Below are 14276 nucleotides of genomic sequence, written 5' to 3' on the forward strand. Positions count from 1 at the left end.
TAAGGGGTCTAGACTGATGTCTCACTTTTGAGACAGAGAAAGAGACTGAGGGAAAAACAGGAATAGCTCTGTAGACAGCTTCCAGTTCATTCATAAACTGAGGCATAGTAAACACAGTTTACTATGTCTCAGCTATGAATGTATGAAAAAAAACAGCATCAGTGATTGGTACCAATCACTGACTCTGTTCATTGAAGAGGAGGTCCAGGCAAAAAAATAAAACACGTAAAAGTCAGCAGCTACAAATACTGTAGCTGCTGAATCTTAATATTAGGGCGCTTGCCTGTCCAGGGAGCCCACGTAGTCGGCACCTAAGCCGATGTTCGGCTCAATTACCAGGTGCAGCCGCCACCATTCCTGATAAGGTAACTAGGCAGTGAAGCCTTTTGGCTTTACTGCTGGTTCCCTACTGCGAATGTGCAAAGCGCGCTGCACTTTCTAATTGGCCGGGGGGGGGGGGGTATCGAACTTCCGCGGCCCGTCTCCTGGAAGGTGCAAATGTGACACTGGAGGGGGGGGGGGGGAGCATATAAGCGGAAGTTCCAATTTTGGGTGGAACTCTGCTTTAAGACAAGGAAGGGGCTGGTAAATTACACATTTATCGGCCCCTTCCCCACTCTCCATGCAGATAGATCCCCAGCAACAGCCGTTGGGAAATGGGAGGGGAAACTCAGCAGTGCTGTGGAGGGGGGGGGGGTCAGGGGAGCCCACAGGGGCCCAGAGGCAGTAAGACAGGGATAGGGAGGTGGCTGGAGTGGCAGGTGGAGGAACCGATGCCCTCCATTTCCTTCCTGCAGTCATTGAATCTATATGGGAGAGAGAGGAGGAGAAGCGGGCATTTAGCAGATACATGGAGGGATCGGTTTCTTTACATTTCACCGCCCTCTTATCAAGGTGTACAGGGAGGCCACATGGCTTAAATAAATGGTAAACCACTGACCTGGAACAAACATGCAGATCGGTATTTTGATTTACTCTCCAGCCACCCTTTCCATGTTTGTTCCAGAGGCATGTTTCAGAAAGTGTTAACGCCGGGGACAGCCAGGCAATGATCAGCAATGGTTTCCCAGATGCTTCTGTCTATACAAGTTTCTTTTTTATTACCAATAATGCAATAAGTGTGAAGCTCCCTCTAGTCGTAGAAGGAATGGGACTCCAGTATTGGAGGGCACAGAGCTGGGACTCTGGCCGGCAAATGACTCCCCAAGGGACACAAGGCCAGCAGATGACTCAGTCCACCGTACTCACCCTAGAAATGAAATATCACTTTTGTGCAGGCTGACATTTTAAAGATCATACCATTTTTATTAAGCAATGCTTCATTCAACCTGCACAGTCTCAAGAGGCAGGATTTCCCCTTGTAGCTCTACAAAAACACTCCTATGACCTCATATATGAAACATGTTTGAGGTAGGATCTCCATAGTCTTCTCTCCCAGCTCTCAGCTTTAAGAAGCTTTCAGACTGGATTATCTGAAGATAACTAAATTCTTCTTTAGCGCCAAGGATGGCTAATAATAAGCTCAATATGAAGGCTTTAATCAGCTCCTGCAGAAAACGGCTACATTGTGTCAATGGCTTTCTGTGTCATTTTCCACAGTGGAATATAGCCCAGTAATGTGATTCATGATACAGGGGGATTTGGCTTATCCACGATCTGTTTCCACACATAAATTCAGCTTTCAGACTCAGCTCCCGTCTTGTATTTCTTTTTAAGACGAGAAAAAGTTGCATCTCACGGAAAATCAAACCCGCATGGTGCCACTAGTCCCCGCCAGGTTATAATGAGAGAAAACGAAAGCAGCAGTATCAGCCAAGATAGGATGAAGATGGATGCGGAGGCACAGAAAAAGGATAGAGACGTTCCAATGAAGGTGACTTTGTACTGAGATGAAACACACAAGTCTCATTAATATATGTATGAACACACAGACTCTAGGCAAGTTTTAGAGTTACAAATGTACCAGGCTTCTTTTGCTGCAGGCCAAGTGGGAACTATATTGTCTCTGTTCATAGAGCTCACTGAGCTGTACTGGCAGCACCGATGCTTGTGGAAATAGTGCCGTGTGTTATAGTTGGACCCAGGCTGATGTAAGCACTGGGATAGGAAAGCACATTTGCTGAGTAGAGATACATATGCTGGGTTTTCAGTTTTTGATGGAATTGGGTTTTAGAGCAAATGTAAAGCTAACTAAAGAAAAATACTGATCCAAATAGGGAATGCAGGGTGTGCGGGATGCTGCGGCTGAAAAAAGCAGATCCTATGGTGTGTTCCAGGTCATTTAACCTTAACCACTTGCCTACTGTGCACTTATACCCCCTTCCTGACCAGGGCAATTTTTAGCTTTCAGCACTCTCACACTTTGAACGACAATTACGCGGTCATGCAGCACTGTACACATGAAATTTTTATCTTAAATTTATACATTTTGTTCACACAAATGGAGCTTTTATTTGGTGAGGTTTATTCACCATGTTTTTTTTTAATGTGTTGCTAAACAAATGAAAAAAGACCAAAATTTTAAAGAAAACGTTTTTTTTTTTAAGTTTCTGTTTGATGTAAAATTTTGCAAAGAGGTAATTTTTCTTCTACACTGATGTGCGCTGATGGGCACTAATATGCGGGACTGATTGGCATTGGCAGAACTGATGTGCACTGATTGACAGCACTGATAATCTGGAAACTAATGATCCCTTCCCCCCGATTATCAGTGCAGATATCCCCTTTCACACTAGCTGATTACCAGCACTCTCCTCACTCTGTGACATTGTGAGGAAAGGATAACCGGCAAGTGTGTTTACATCGTAATCAGCTGTGATTGGACACAGTTCATCACGTGGTAAAGAGCAATCACAGACCACACCGCAGCGAGTGTGGTTATGGGAGGACGTCGGCAAGTGGTTACTGCTGGCCATAGATGATTTTTTTTTTTTTTGACAGCCAGTCAGCTGATCAAAAAAACAAACAGAATATATCATTCACACATTCAAAGTGGATGGAGGAATCCTCCTTGCTGTGCAGCGGAACTCTTCTGCCACCGGAGTACAGTGATCAGTGCTGCAGCCAATTGGCTGCATGCACTGATCGAACACAAAGTTTCCAACATTCTTTTTCTAAAGGAGTTGACTCCTCTCAAACAGCAATGGCCAAAGATGGTTTATAATTTGGCCAGTCCCTGTTGAACCAGCCACATTTTGATCCATCTATGGCCAGCTCAGGAAGCTGTATTAGGTCATCTGACCTGCAGCAACTCTTCTGTGTGGGCACTAACATTATCATTTGCTTTCATTGTCCTGGTCTCATAACCAGGGACTGTAGTGCTACGTGACCCGCTGTTTGCAAGTGGCAGGTTACTGTTTCCACTGCAGAACCACCCCCACCCTACATTCATAATGGATCAGTATTTTATTTCCTGAAGACCTAAAATCTTTAAAATCAGCCCCCATTCAATTTATCAGTGTCTGTATAATTTCCTGGACAAGATTTCACACACTTATATTCAGAAGACTGATTCATGAGGCTCTGATGCTGACCAATTCTGAGACACTTTCAACCCCATTTTAGTCAGCCTTGGATTGCTAAAAGGACCAAATGAATAAATTCAACCTACCACTTATAGGTTAGTCTGATGAAAATGGTCTGATGGATTTTTCCATCAGTTATTCGATGAAGCTGACTGATGATCAGTCGTGCCTACACACCCTCAGTTAAAAAACGATTGTGTCAGAACGTGGTGACGTAAAACACAACGGCGTGCTAATAAAAATGAAGTTTAATGCTTCCAAGCATGCGTCGACTTGATTCTGAGCATGCGTGGATTTTTAACCGATGGTCGTACACACAGACGATCATTTTTTTCTATAGGTTTTTTATCCATCAGATAATTTTAAAACAAGTTCCTATTTTTTTAACCTATGAATAAATAACCGATGGGGCCCACACACGATCGGTTTGGTCTGATGAAAATGGTCCATCAGACCGTTTTCATCAGACTAACCTATCGTGTGTACGCAGCATAACAGTTTCTCTCAATATGAATTGATCTAAAGCAGTGGCTTCTAAACTTCGGTGCAGGGACCAGATGTGGCCCTTGGCTTGCCTTTATCAGGCCCTTGGAACACAATTTCTCTCACTAATATGAGGCACTATTCTTTCCACTGACATCAATGATGAGGCATTATTCCTCCACTGACACCAAAGATAGGATATTATTATTTTTACTGACACTATCGATGGGGCATTATTCTTTTCACTGATACCATTTTCTACTCCCACGGCCACAGCCCCCCCCCCCCTAAGGTCTAAAGGGCAGCAAACTGGCCCTTTGTTTACAAAGTTTGGAGACCCCTGATCTACAATGTTGGTGGTAGCATTATCTGATCCATGTGATTGTGTTTGTAATTTAAAGCTGGTTAAGAATACCTCAGAACTGTTGCAGGTGGTCGACTGTATTTGTTAGAGTAGAACTGGACACTACATTAAATTCACCTGCTATCCAGTGTAGGTGAGGTGGCTGCTATTAGGAGAAGGAATTAGCAGCTGCTTTCCAATTCCATATGAGTGAGAAGGCTTCATTCTCTACAGTCAGCTCTTTCCACTGGTTCCTCTGCCTGTCTGTTGCTGAGATCATGGAAACATTCCCCACGGGCCATTTCACACGTATACACATGCAATAACACATGTTTCTGCTGCATGCTTTTATTACCATTTTCATGTGTTTAATATGCTCATTACTGGTTGTTATCTACATGTTTTTCTGTTTATTCATTATGCAAAATAAATGAAAGTAATCTCAGAATAGGTATTTTACATGGTGCATATGTGCTATAGACATACAAAGCTGTATAGAACATGAGTGTTTATGTACATTCATTTTAATGGCTCTGCTTAATGTGTGCAAATGCAGAAAAACACTACATGTCCCATACTTTCTAAGCCACAGCTTATAGCTGTCAACCAACCACTTAGGAATAAATGGGATTGCCTCTTGAAATACAATTAGATGCAGCAAAATACATATGTTTCGCTGCAGGGAAACGGACAACACGAACGAGCCCTCGTATAGGAATTCTATTGCATTAAAAACTTTGGATTTCATATGTTACACATTGAGCATTTAATTAATCATTTAAATTATTTTTATTGCTTAATACTAATGTGACTTTATGTTATGTTTTTGCTTTCTTTTGCTGGGTGACAAAGGCCCCGTTTTTGTCTATGAGAATGATGCAGTCTTTAATGAAGAAGGGGCGAGCCAAAAATTACGTGGTCCATGTGCCCTCCCCTCCTTCACTGGAATCCAGGTAATGGGATAAGGAGCAGGAAACTGCAAAATGTTTCTATTTTGGGGGGGGGGGGGTGTTATATTAAAGTCTGTGACCCCACTGCGTAAGAAATTGCACACAATACATTTGGACAAAGAACTTTATTTTTGGTAAAAATAAAAAAAATGGTTAATACATTTATTACGAAGGATTAATATTAATAATTATTATTAAGAGTAATAAACTCAACAGTATTACAGAAAAAACATCAAGCACTGACCAAAAAAAAAGCAGAATATTAAAGAATTCTTCTATAGTCATATACAGTGCCTTGAAAATAGTACTTATACCCCTTGACATTTTCCATATTTTGTCATGGTGCAACCAAAAACGTAAATGTATTTTATTGGGATTTTATGTGATAGAACAACACAAAGTGGTACATAATTGTGAAGTGAGAGGAAAATGATAAATGTTTTTCAACATTCTTTACAAATAATATGTGAAAAGTGTGGTTTACATTTGTATTCAGCCCCCCTGAGTCAACACTTTGTAGAACCAACTTTCTCTGCAACTACAGCTGCAAATCTTTTTGGGGATGTCTCTACCAGCTTTGCACATCTTAGAGAGTAAACCTTTGCCTATTCCTCTTTGCAAAATAGCTCAAGCTCCATCAGATTGGATGGAGAGCGTCCGTGAACAGCAATTTTCAGGTCTTGCCACAGATTCTCAATTGGATTTAGGTCTGGACTTTGGCTAGGCCATTCTAACACATGAATATGCTTTGATCTAAACCAGGGATATGCAATTAGCGGACCTCCAGATGTTGCAGAACTACAATTCTCATGAGGCATAGCAAGACTCTGACAGCCACAAGCATGAACCCAGAGGCAGAGGCATGATGGGACTTGTAGTTTTGCAACAGCTGGAGGTCCGCTAATTGCTTTGCCCTGATCTAAACTATTCCATTGTAGCTCTGGCTGTATGTTTAGGGCCATTGCCCTGCTGGAAGGTGAACCTCCACCCCAGTCTCAAGTCTTTTGCAGACTCTAACAGGTTTTCTTATAAGATTGCCCTGTATTTGGCTCCATCCATCTTCCCATCAACTCTGACCACCTTCCTGCTGGAAAAAAGCATCCCCACAACATTATGCTGCCACCACCATGTTTCACGGTGGGGATGGTGTGTTCAGGGTGATGTGCAGTGTTAGTTTTCCACCACACATAATGCTTTGCTTTTAGACCAAAAAGTTCAATTTTGGTCTCATCTGACCAGAGCACCTTCTTCCACATGTTTGCTGTGTCCCGCACATGGCTTCTCGCAAACTGCAAACAGGACTTCTTATGGCTTTCTTTCAACAATGGCTTTCTTCTTCCCACTCTTCCATAAAGGACAGATTTGTGGAGTGCACTACTAATAGTTGTCCTGTGGACAGATTCTCCCACCTGAGCTGTGTATCTCTGCAGCTCCTCCAGAGTTATTTCTATGATTAATGTTCTCCTTGCCCGGCCTGTCAGTTTAGGTTGACGGCCATGTCTGGGTAGGTTTGCAGTTGTGCCATACTCTTTCCATTTTCCGATGATGGATTGAACAGTGCTCCGTGAGATGTTCAAAGCTTGGGATATTTTTTTATAACCTAACCCTGCTTTAAACTTCTCCACAACTTTATCCCTGACCTGTCTGGTGTGTTCCTTGGCCTTCATGATGCTGTTTGTTCACTAAGGTTCTCTAACAAACCTCTCTATTTTTCTAATTTGGTGACTTCTGAAGGCAATTGGTTCCACTAGATTTTAGTTAGGGTTATCAGAGTAAAGGGGGGCTGAATACAAATGCACGCCACACTTTTCAGAAATTTATTTGTAAAAAATGTTGAAAACCATTTATCATTTTCCTTCTATTTCACAACTATGTGCCACTTTGTGTTGGTCTATCACATAAAATCCCAATAAAATACATTTACGTTTTTGTATGTAACATGACAAAATGTGAAAAATTTCAAGGGGTATGAACACTTTTTCAAGGCACTGTGCATGTAAAATAACAAAGGGAATCTGTATGTAGTACCTCCTACTCAAAATACCATAGCTGAGCAGGTTCTAATAAACAACAAAGACATCTCTACTTTTAGAACCAATGGGAATCTTTCATCCTGTGGATCACAGAGCCGTCATAGTTCATTATTGAGTCAAAGATTCTACTGACTACAAGTGATTTTAAAGAAAGGAATAAGTATAAATACAAGGGTTGCTTGAATAGGTATCAGAAAAGTCAGCAGTCCATATCTACATACTTAGTGACTTGATGCACTGAAGTCAGAGGGGTAGCCAGGCAAACAAGCATTTTCTGAGTGTCTGTGTTCCCCTCATGATAGGAGCAAAATGGATAACAGAATGGAAAGTAGGCATGTAGAGATGTCTAACTGTGTGCTGATATGTTGTTTGGCCTAGCACAGTGCCACTGAAAAGCAAGGTGAGCAAAGACACAAAATGATTCAGGATATTTGCATTAAAAGTTTATTTAATTTCCAATAAGCAATCCACTCAACTTCAGAAACTGAGATAAAATGTATAGACAGTAGAAATTATAGAAAAATGTGTTAAATTGTCTTAAAATGAAGCAAGTATAAAAGCTGCCACGGATGTGGGTTGCTTATTATTAGCCATCCATGTATAGAAAGGCATCCAAAGAGGGAAAGCACACACCAAGTGGATTACTCTTGATAAGCCTATAGAAGGCTATATTTAAAAACCTCCATGTGGAGTTCATATTTGTTTGGTGCTGAATAAAAGGGACAGCTTGTGTAAAAAACATTTTTTTACTCATCTGGAAATGCCTGTTGCTATGCAGTCCCACGAAATCTGCCTTTGAAATCACCTAGGATTCTGACATCATTACCCTCTAATGCTCCTGGGAAATGTGTGTCATCATTTCCCAGGATGCAGTGCGCTGTCCAATTATCACTCCCCATCCAAGACTTTCAGGAAGTAAGTGCTTGTAGGCTTCACAATGCCCACAAGCAAAATGACAACGGTGTAGACCTAGTTTTATAAACAATCTTTTTTGAATATCTATGCGGATCGGCAGCGGATTGTAAAATAGTAAGTGACCGGATTTATATTAAAAAAAACGCAAGATTAAAGGACATACATTTAAAAAATGCTAATTGTGGTTGGAACTCCACTTTAAGGATACCAATAATATTTCAGGCCATCATCCGGTCAACCAGCAATTTCTGGCTCACGTGTCAATAAGGTGAAAAGAGACCAGGTCACAGAACGAGCATCTGCCAGAACTCTAGCAGTACAATCTGATTCTAGCCGCCTGGTCGAGCTGCAGCGCCCAAAGACTGGATTCAGCGGTCTGTATCTTGCTCAGAGGATCAAGAATCACCATACAGGTAAGAGAAAAATCTCTATAACTTAAAAAAGTAACTTCTTTTCTTTCTGACCTGTAGAGGGACACAGGAATTTAGAGTTATAGAGGAATACTGATGCTTACAGAAGTATTGAACACTGTCAGACAGAAAAATTGAAGGTCAGCCTGTAAAACCCGTTCTTTATCCAGCATGCTTGTTTTTCGTTGACATTATAGAAGGTAGGGTCACATTTCCTCAGCTCTCCTGAGAAAAGTCAATTATTTTACTAGCCTACTCTAATTTTCTTTGTGGAATCTTTTCCCCTGTAACTTCAATCAACATTCCTTGCTACACCACTGCTTTAGCTGGTCTCTTCATAGGAACTATCTGAACCAAATTTCCTCTGCACTAGTTTTGGAGGCCATACCCAGGCCCTGCTGTACAGGAGAGTGACATGGAAATTTAGGCAACTCCTATCCTCATATTGATTAGTAGTTCCAAATTAAAAACTTCTGCAGTAGGGAACAAACACAAAAGATACACTCTGCGGCCCGGATTCACTTATCTTTGTGCGGGCGTAACGTATCCTATTTACTTTACGCCTCCGCAACTTTGACAGGCAAGTGCTGTATTCTCAAACCAAAGTTGCGGCGGCGTAGCGTAAATAGGCCGGCGTAAGCCCGCCTAATTCAAATGGGGTAGATGTGGGCGTGTGCTATGTAAATTAAATGTGACCCCACGTAAATGACGCTTTTTACGAACAGCGCATGCACCGTCTGTGAAAGTATCCCAGTACGCATGCTCCAAATTAACCCGCAAGAAGCCAATGCTTTCGACGTGAACGTAAATGACGCCCAGCCCTATTCGCGAATGACTTACGCAAATGACGTAAAATTTTCAAAATTAGAAGCGGGAACGACGTCCATACTTAACATTGGTACGCCTTAATGTACGCCTCATATAGCAGGGGTAACTTTACGCCGGGAAAAGCCTAACGTAAATGGTGTATCCGTACTGCGTCGGCCGGGCGTACGTTCGTGAATTTAAAAAACAAAAAACTGAGCCAAACTAAAATTAATAATAAACCCCCTACTTAAAAAAAGCAGAGATTAGCAGGAAGTCCAAAAAAGTCCTTATGCTCATATGCAGAGGCTACTGATGTAATTTTCAAAACATTCAAAGACATTGGTTCCTTAAGATGTTGCTAGTGCTGAAAAGGTGGGTCTTTCAATCACCCGGTGACATGCATACATATCGTGAAGTCCCTCCACCGAGAAAATGAGCCTCTTACCAGATGGCAAGTAACCAGAGCAGTTGGCTATAGCCCAGCCACGGCCTTTGGGTTCCTCAGGGACCACAGGTAAAAAGCCAGCAGCGTCACGACCGTTTTGAAATCAATCGCTCCAATGCAGGATTTGTATAAAAGAAAGGACGCGTTTCGTCACAAAGGGGACGTTCTCAATAGCCCCATTGAGAACGTCCCCTTTGTGACGAAACGCGTTTGGGAGGCTACGCCAGTGACGTCACCACGCTCGGGAGGAGGGCTCCTGTATGCCGGCCGGCATTTATATTTTAAAACACCTGCTGTTTTTATTTCATCTTGCTGTAAGTACATTACTTTTTATTAAATTCTGTTACCCAACGGTATTACGCTATATGCGTCCTTTCTTTTATACAAATCCTGCATTGGAGCGATTGATTTCAAAACGGTCGTGACGCTGCTGGCTTTTTACCTGTGGTCCCTGAGGAACCCAAAGGCCGTGGCTGGGCTATAGCCAACTGCTCTGGTTACTTGCCATCTGGTAAGAGGCTCATTTTCTCGGTGGAGGGACTTCACGATATGTATGCATGTCACCGGGTGATTGAAAGACCCACCTTTTCAGCACTAGCAACATCTTAAGGAACCAATGTCTTTGAATGTTTTGAAAATTACATCAGTAGCCTCTGCATATGAGCATAAGGACTTTTTTGGACTTCCTGCTAATCTCTGCTTTTTTTAAGTAGGGGGTTTATTATTAATTTTAGTTTGGCGCAGTTTTTCGTTTTTTATGTTTATTGTGTACTTCGCACGTTAGCTGCTGCCTTAAGATCATTGTGTTGTAGCGCAGTTTTTTGTTTTTCCTTGTACGTTTGTGAATTGGCGTATCTAGCTGATTTACATATTTCTAGGCGTAAATCAGCGTACACGCCCCTAGCGGCCAGCAGAAATATGCAGTTAAGATACGACGACGTAAGAGACTTACGCCGGTCGGATCTAATACAAATCTATGCGTAACTGATTCTAAGAATCAGGCGCATAGATACGACGGCTCGGACTCAGAGTTACGACGGCGTATCTGGAGATACGCCGGCGTAACTCGTAAGAGAATCCGGGCCTGCATCTTTCCAAATAACTGTTCTGCTTTATTAAGATGCAATTGAAGGTTTTTATTCACCTGTAGCGCTACCCCCGGAGGAGCCGCTGGTTAGATTTGGGACGGCATTTTTAAGTTACCTCTGTGATGTGTCTAGGGGTGATGATGAAGATGAGAGCAGTAACGGAATGTCCAGACAGTTGGTTGACGTTTTTCAATGCTTTATTTCTGGTCCAACACGACCAACAGTCAACTTGAGGTAGACAGCATAGGTTGGTGAAAGAAGAATAACCTTTGCAGATTCAGGCTATGGATAGGAAAGCAGTCCTGCCTCCAACAATTATGATTGTCACATCGCCACTCCAGCCGGAGTGCGTAAAGTGCCCCTGGACAGACCTCCCTCACAGGCCTGGCAGCCAGAGCGTCACTTAGAACTTCTGGGAAGGAACAAGTCTCTGCCACAGACTTGGCTCTAATATAATTGAGATTTTAGGATGAAACCTCTGCCACAGGCCTGGTGCTTGAACGTTTGGATAATAGACCGAATCCTCCCAGTGTATAATTTGGGGCCACTGACTGACAGTTTGCCACATACAACCTGCCAGTGTCCGGTCACCCAGATCCCCAATGGTTCGTTCAAGCCCTATTGGATCACCTGCCTCCGGGTTTTCCTCAGGCCGATCCCCCACTGAACAGCACAACTCGCTTGGGATCTTCTCAATAGAGATGGGGGATCCAGCAAGTCACTGGGGCCCCTTAGCAGCATCAGTTGCTCCGGGCCATGAGGGCGCAGAGTCAGGAACTCCGTGTAGCTTGTGCGCCCCGGCCCGATAGGCCATGTCGCCGGGGCCCATGATGTGCGCACACTCTAAAGGTGGGTACCGCACCTGGAACCAGGAACCTGCGAAGAACGTGCAGCAATGGCCTCCGCCACAGAAATACCCCTCCTCAGCATGCTCCGCGAGGGAAAACCCCTCTAATTGGCCGCTGGGGAGAAGTGGCTCTGCCCGGACCCCTCTGGTGCCCCCTAACATCCAGAGATGAAATGGCCTCTCTGGAGAACAGAATGACCCACAGAACAGTTCAAGGTTGGCGACAGCCAAATTTAGATAAATCAAACACAGATGAGAGCAAATAAGTCTCTCATCCCACTAAATTTAACATAGGACCTGTACTGATAAGTACACAGGCGCTACACACATGATTACGTAGGTATCACATTAATATTACAATTGTACGCAGGCCTGGATTTACTCCCTTTGCCGCCCCAAGGCCGGGTCATTCACAGACACTCGTATCGCATGTCTGCCGCCCACACGTGACCTATTCAGCCAATCATAGGCTGAATAGGTACATCTGCTGCTCATCGCTGAGCTCGGCTCAGAGGCAGAGCGCACAGGCATTACTGTGTGTGACAATGAACTACTGATGGCGGGCGCGAGAATTGTGTTGCACTGGATGCACTTCTGCGATTGGTGGGTGTAAACCTTGTGCTGATGAAAAAAAAGTGTCAAATTTGTTGTTCTCTCCTCCTGCCGCGGGATGACAAGTGGTGGGGGGCGCCACCCCTGCACTCACTGCCGCCCTGAGGCCTGTCCTCGGTGGCCTTGTCTGGAATCCGACCCTGATTGTACGTTTATGGTAACAAGGGGCGTAACATAGGCAGACTAATTATAATCAGGACTCGAAAGAATGCAAACATGTAATGAAAATATTATTAGTGCCGTGTGCACAGAGAGGGCAGAGTGCAATACATACAAAATAGAATACAATTATATACAGAACTTACAAATTTCCTTTACAAGAGCTAGCCTGAATGTTACCTTTTGGACACTGACCTCTACATTGTTGCACTTTCCAGACCTGAGTGGACTGTGTTAGTTAGCTGTGATGTGCTTCCCAGGTCTAGAGCTGTAGCCCCAAGTGTCACCCTGTCTCTGAAGACCCCCTTTGTGGGTAAGGCCGTTTTGGCTAAAACACAGGGAATTACCTCATTGTTTACACCACTGAGCACCTTTTCAATTTCCCACCACTGATGGTTTCACAATGATAGGGGTTAAAGCACTGATGTCACCCGCTGAGTGCAGTTACACATTCACTCTGTAAAGCACCATCTTTCTGCTGCTGCATGTCAAGTGCCCAATGAATCTCCAGTCTGATCCTACTGTCCGCCTACAATGACCTAGTGGCCTCCAGCTGCTTAAAAACCCTCCGCAGAACCAGCTGCCTGGGTTTGTGAGTACCGGAGGCCTTGCCTCGTTTTGGGTCTAGTTACATTACTGCTGCAAGAAAGCAATAGGTCGTTTGTAAGACTGAGAGGACAGTCCCACTGCCAAGGGGGGACTCAGCCTATACTTCCCTAGTGGTTCAGAGAACCTGAGCCCCCTATTGTTTTAGGGTCATCATCCCCAGAGTCCTCCCCAGCTCCATTGGGTGGTGCCAAGGCCTCCCACAGATCCACAATGGCCTCTATGTCCAGTTGAGACTTTTTGGACAGATGTGCTCAGTTATTGGGGCGTCCCACCCGCAGAGACTCTAATGCCGCGTACACACGCTCAGAATTTCCAACAACAAATGTTCGATGGGAGCTTTTGGTTGAAAAATCCGACCGTGTGTAGGCCCCATCGGACATTTTCTGTCGGAATTTCCGACAACAAAAATTTGAGAGCTGGTTCTCAAATTTTCCAACAACAAAATCCGTTCTCGTAAATTCCGATCGTGTGTGGACAATTCTGACGCACAAAATTCCACGCATCCTCTGAATCAAGTACGAGACAGAAGCGCTCAGTCTGGTAAAACTAGCGTTCGTAATGGAGATAGCACATTCGTCACGCTGTAACAGACTGAAAAGCATGAGGCTGAAAAGCGCGAATCATCTCTCACCAAACTTCTACTAACACAACTGGTATTGAACTTCCCTTTTCTAGTGCCGTTGTACGTCACCGTGTTCTTGAAGTTTCGGAATTTACAACATTTGTGTGACCGTGTGTATGCAAGACAAGTTTGAGCCAACATCCGTCAGAAATGTATCCACGATTTTTTTGTCAGAATGTCCGATCGTGTAGCGGCATTAGCTTCATTTGGCTCTGTTCTGTTTAAAATGCCATAACCTGTACTGAAATCTCTTTATCATCTGCCAATTCAGAATAATCCAGAGACAGCTTAACTCTCCTATAAGACACAGAAGTTGAATCCAATACAGTTTTAATTTTTAGAGTACAGTACAAAGGATGTTTTTCCAGTCTCTAAGACCCCTTTCACACTGAAGCGTTTTTACAGTGTTTTAGCGTTAAAACGAGCGCT

At 43.5% G+C, this 14276-nt stretch overlaps 1 protein-coding gene across 1 annotated transcript in view; it reads left to right on the forward strand.

Moving 5' to 3' along the window:
* Positions 1 to 14276, forward strand: part of LOC120914157 — a 120281-nt gene that overhangs the window by 22843 nt on the left and 83162 nt on the right. The window contains exons 8-10 of the mRNA XM_040324680.1: positions 1717 to 1873; positions 5203 to 5303; positions 8471 to 8661. Of these exons, the coding sequence (XP_040180614.1) occupies positions 1717 to 1873; positions 5203 to 5303; positions 8471 to 8661 (449 nt within the window). The remainder of the gene's footprint in view (positions 1 to 1716; positions 1874 to 5202; positions 5304 to 8470; positions 8662 to 14276) is intronic.

The sequence above is a fragment of the Rana temporaria genome, chromosome 9, assembly GCF_905171775.1.
Source record: "Rana temporaria chromosome 9, aRanTem1.1, whole genome shotgun sequence".
NCBI classification, from domain to species: domain Eukaryota; kingdom Metazoa; phylum Chordata; class Amphibia; order Anura; family Ranidae; genus Rana; species Rana temporaria.